Source organism: Gossypium raimondii, chromosome 10, assembly GCF_025698545.1.
Source record: "Gossypium raimondii isolate GPD5lz chromosome 10, ASM2569854v1, whole genome shotgun sequence".
NCBI lineage: Eukaryota > Viridiplantae > Streptophyta > Magnoliopsida > Malvales > Malvaceae > Gossypium > Gossypium raimondii.
In genome coordinates this window covers 22,606,479-22,611,698 of record NC_068574.1, presented here as the reverse complement: position 1 = coordinate 22,611,698, position 5,220 = coordinate 22,606,479, and the positions used below count along the sequence as shown (strand labels likewise).

General features: G+C 33.0%; 1 protein-coding gene across 2 annotated transcripts; it reads right to left on the bottom strand.

Annotated features, from left to right (window-relative positions):
• Positions 1 to 1,006: 1,006 nt before the first annotated feature.
• Positions 1,007 to 4,713, bottom strand: LOC105778246 (uncharacterized). 2 transcript variants are annotated; one of them, XM_012601906.2, is made up of 2 exons: positions 4,231 to 4,713; positions 1,007 to 1,252 (listed from the first exon to the last, which is right to left on the bottom strand). In XM_012601906.2, the coding sequence occupies exons 1-2, from the start codon at positions 4,616 to 4,618 to the stop codon at positions 1,197 to 1,199; spliced, it is 444 nt and encodes a 147-aa protein (XP_012457360.1). In that variant the 5' UTR covers positions 4,619 to 4,713; the 3' UTR covers positions 1,007 to 1,196. The 2 variants fall into 2 exon arrangements, with proteins under 2 accessions (XP_012457360.1, XP_012457361.1); XM_012601907.2 differs by lacking the exon at positions 1,007 to 1,252 and adding an exon at positions 3,913 to 4,150 and having other exon boundaries at positions 4,231 to 4,711.
• Positions 4,714 to 5,220: the final 507 nt, after the last annotated feature.

Sequence of the window (5,220 nt, the reverse complement as noted above, 5' to 3'; positions counted from 1 at the left end):
CTTATTTAACTTAAGCAGTAGAGAGCATCTTGAAGTACAAGCTCTAACACCTTCACAACTCTCCATTTGTTTTGTAGGTCCAATATCTCTATCAAGCGAATGATATCTTTAACCCATTCTTCTCAAAGAAATCTATATTAAGACATTCAAAGAACACTCCACGAGGTGTAGTGTGGTGATTAATTGCTTCATCTTTTAATACCGTGATCGAGGGTTTGATTTGTGATCATGGAAATGAAACGTATTTCATAGTCAATTGTTTACCTTTTCGAAGAACACTCGTGACAAGTGAATTAATTATTGCTGACAGTGTATACCCAATTACAACAAAAGAAAGGAGGAAAATCATTTTGTAATTATTGGTGGTAAAAGAATAGCAACTTTGGTAATAGCTTCTTTACCTTCGTTATGTTTAGCACTATTTATTGATAGGAAGGAAGATTCCTTGTGGTTTCTTTTTTCAAGTTGAAAGCTAAGGTTTGATTTATTGTTGTAGTTAAGTAGCAGTGTGACATTTTGAATAAATGAAAAAGACATACATATAATCCAGTTGTTTCATTTGTGACATTTTTAATAGGATTTTTATTTATTTTTATTAGGTAGAAGTATCTGAATTCTGAATAAATTTAATTAATTAAATAGTAATATAAGCCAAGCTATGAGCTGTGACTATAATTGTTATGTTAGGTTCTGGCAGGCAGCCCTGCTGAATTGGGCAGAGATGGATTATTAGCTAAAAGTGACATCACAGCTTGGTTTTTGTATTAGACCAGCTGGAGCCAATTGGAAACTGTTGAGTTTGGGATTGGGCAAATTAATAACTTGTGCCAGAGTTTTCAGTTTTATGGTTCAAATGCAATCATTCTTCCCAAAAATCCTAAATAAATGTGTATCATTTCATTCTTCTGATTTGGCCGAATGTGTTAAATATATTATAATCCACATCATCCAAGGCATGCAGTCAAAATTAGTTCTTAAGGCTCATATCGAGACCCCCAACATGACATGAAAAAACACATAATCACGTACAAAAAAGTGTCAAAATTTATAATAGCATCTTAAATACGATTATGGCACAGAAAATACATGTCAGCTGTAGTAAGCTCCAACTCAAAGTATTAAAGGCGCCATTTATTGATCAACTTGTACAATGTGGAAATTCTCCAACTTTCTTGATTTTTCTAAGTTCCACAAATTCATTTTGAACCAGGCACTAGTTCTGCTGCCACCAACCCAAACACGCTATGTTTTTCTTTGAGATGGTACCGAGATTTGGTTGAGCGAAAAAATAGAAAGAAAATAAATTTTGAGTAAGTTTGATAAGAAAAAAAATAGAAAGATCTCTATTTTTTATTCTAATGCATAAAAACAAATTTATAAAATGATAAATAAATAAATTTAACATTTTCAAATAATTTCATTTTTGAACTCCATGAAGAAATGAAAAGGAAGAAAATTATCTTTTCTTTCAATTTCTCCCTCTATAAAGCAAAATCTTGGCGCATATAGTTTTCCGTTTTATCAACATTGCATGTCAAGTTTTAATCTAATCGTACTCGCTCAAAATAATGATAGTTTCGTCTCTGTCTTAATTCCACTCCAACTAGAGTCGAAGGATTTCCTTCTAAAAGAAATAGGAGACTATAAAGCAAGCCTTGTAAAAAGTTAGAGGAATTAATATCTTGTGGATAAACACAGAGAGTTTTGAGGAGTACCCTCAGGGCATTCCTTAAAGTTACTATATATAGTAATATTTTCACCCTGGCAGTAATTGCAATTAATAGAATGTTATTACTATAAATAGTATTAAGTAACTAGGCTCAAAGTGTTTCATAAAGGCACGCATGCAAAACCCCTAAGACTGTCGACTATAATAACTACCTGCTAGAAAGACCCGGTTCTCTGATTCCAATCCTACCGAGGATTGCAAAGGTTTAGCATTGCTGATAGTAGGTCAGTCATTAAGCATTAGCCACCCAAACTTAAAATCCTTTATGACCAACACTAAAAGCACTCAGTAACTACTTGAGTGGCCAACAACACTCCATTTTTGACATTTCTACTCTCGTACAGGCTTTTCGGCAGTAGCTGGAGCCTATAGGAGAGTGTGTATAATCTATAACCAAAATAAAATTTGTTTGCATTTTGCACCGTATGCTTCTCTTGTCTCTTTCCAAACAAGTTTGTATATCTATACCATTCTTAAAATTTACTGAATTTGTGTTATGAGTCTAAGTAACACTAAATTACTTATAAAGTTCAAAAAAAATAGCAATAAAAAATTAAAAATATGCAAGAAAAGATATTTTTATGTCTTGTAATTATCTTTTCTCAATGTTTTTCTTTAAAAAAGAACTAGTCATCAACTCATCAAGTAGCTTCTTGTGCACTGGGCAGTGGGTACCTTCATTTTACTTTTACAAATTATTTTTCTTTTTCACCCCATAACATATGTGGATGTGTCAGAATCTAATAAAAACTCAAATTCTTCTCTAATTTGTATAAGAGCTGGGAACTAGAATTAGCATTGAGTTTCAGTGGGTCATAAACAATTTTAATGACATGTCATTAGCTTCAGCCTTGCTTGCTCAAGAAAGCTTTAAGCCAGACATATAGCAACTACACATACCTTTGTTCAAAGATGAATTCTACAAGCTTTACCTGGATATTTAGTTCAATGGATAATTGTGGAGCTCGTTTCACCTGAACATTTAGCTCAATAGTATATTCATGTATATCTATCCAAAGATGAATTTTACAAACTTTACATGGACATTAAGTTCAGTACCAAATTATGGAGCAAGTTTAACCTGAACATTTAGCTCAATTTATGTTCATATGTCCCAAATCAAAAATGAATTCTACAAGCTATACTCAGAAATTTAGTTCAATAGTAAATTATGGAGCGAGCATTTAGGTCAATAGTATGTGCATTCACCTTTATTTAAAGATGAATTTTACAAGCTTTACCTGAACAATTAATTCAATGGTAAATTATGGGCAAGCTTCACAAAAGATTAAGCTGAATAGTATGTTCATATATCTCTATTCAAAGATGAATTCTACAAACATTATTTAGCTGAACAGTAAACTATTGAGCAGGTTTCACCCGGACATTCCGCTCAATAGTATGATCATATATCTCTATTCAGAGATGGATTCTGCAAGCTTTACTTGAACATTTAGTTTAAAAATAAATTAAGTTTCATCCGGAACATTCAGCTCAATAGTATGTTCACGTCTCTATTCAAGGAATAATTTCTGCAAGCTTAAATAAAATATTAAGCAAGCTTCACCTGAACATTTAGCTCCACTATATATTCATATATCGTATTCAAAGATGAATTTGGCAAGCTTTTCTCGGACATTTAAATATGTAATTCAAAAATAAACTATGGAGCAAGTTTCACCCGAACTTTCAGTACAAAAGTGATTTCTACAAGCTTTACTCGGACATTCAATTCAATAGAAAATTAAGTGCAAGTTTTACCCAAGCAATGAACTCAATAGTATGTTCATATATCTCTATTCAAAGATGGATTCTGCAAGCTTTACTTGAACATTTAGTTTAAAAATAAATTAAGCAAGTTTCATCCGGAACATTCAGCTCAATATTATGTTCACATCTAATCAAGGAAAAATTTCTGCAAGCTTAAATAAAATATTAAGCAAGCTTCACCCGAACATTTAGCTCAACCATATGTTCATATATCCTATTCAAAGATGAATTCTGCAAGCATTTCTCGGACATTTAAATATATAATTCAAAATAAACTATGGAGCAAGTTTCACTCGAACTTTCAGCTCAATGGTATGTTCATATATGATATATATCAATTCAAAGCTGAATTCTAATCTTTACTCAGACATTTTAATGCAAAAGTAAATTTGGAAGAAAGTTTAACCAGAACATTTAACTAAATAGCATATTCATATATCTCTTCAAAGATGAATTTTACAAGTTTTACTTGCAGATTTTGTTCAATGATAAATACATATATCGGAAATGGATAAAAATGCTAAACTTACAATTGTTTGGTTTCAAAATTTGCTACAAGCAATATGCCAATATAGAAAAGAAGCTACCAGAGTTGGGTTTCAAAAAGCAACAGACTTGAATCACTCTAAATTTTATTCAGAAGCCTAATCTCTGTAAATAAAAGCACCAGTAAAAACAAATCTTTTACTACAGAAAATAGGGCAAAAATGATTGAGAAATGAAAGACTAACCCTGGTTATGGCCAATTTGGCTCAATCTTTCGGCACCATCGATCTCCACACCGACTCGGCGTAAAGAATCAAAGACCGGCAAAACCAATCTACGGCGGTCAATAGGTCTAGAGATCTCTTCATCGACATCGATGGCGATGTTGCTGATGCCGATTTCCTTCAAGCGGAAGCCGAGCTTCTCACCGACTTTGGAAGCGTCTTTGGAGTCCCAGAAGCGGCGGGAGCGGGGGAATTGGTCGAGCTTGGATCGGTATTGGATGAGGAATTCTTGCTCGGTGGAGGAGGCCATGGCGACGATGTAGGATGTCCCCGGCTGAGTGACGTGGGCCTTGATGCTGCGGCATGAGAGGACCAAGCGAAGCACGTGCTGGCTGTGAGTTGCAGACATTGGCTTTGGCTTCCAGCCCGAGAAGTCCCGCTGAGTTTCATTATTTCACGCTTACTGGGAGATCAGAAATAGTTGTCGGATCGGGTCAATTAAGTAAATCCCAAAACTATAACAAAATAATTTAAAATTGGGTTAGAAGGTTAATCTTTAATTTGTTAGAATAGAGAGAATGAAAAAATATAGTATAACAGAATTTGTATTTTATTGATTAATAACAATTTTTTTTCATATTTTTCTAAATTTTATATTTATAGAGATACGAATTATATATAATATAAAGCTTTACTTCTAATAAATATTAGGATACTAAAGTACACTACATTTATATTGATTTTGATGGACTCTAAATATTAAAACCTACTATAAAAACAATGTGGGAAACGAAATTTTTAGTGAAGAAAAAATGATACAGATATATATAATACGCATAATTGATCTCATCCAAACGTGCGAACTTTTAGAGTAAAAATCGTGCAAATAAAATATACAATTAAAGTGTGGTATCTGCAAGCGAATATGTCAAATTGTAATATAGTTTTGTGTTACAACGAAACACCGATAAGCATTTCGAGGATCGTATCCAAGAGAAGCTAGATTAAATC

What these genes read in the sequence shown, in the direction of transcription:
- LOC105778246 (XM_012601906.2), bottom strand. Translation starts at nt 4,618, where the DNA reads ATGTCTGCAACTCACAGCCAGCACGTGCTTCGCTTGGTCCTCTCATGC. An exon ending in CCAAATTGGCCATAACCAGG is followed by an intron (nt 1,253 to 4,230) that starts GTTAGTCTTTCA and finishes ACCATCTCAAAG; the next exon opens with AAAAACATAGCGTGTTTGGG.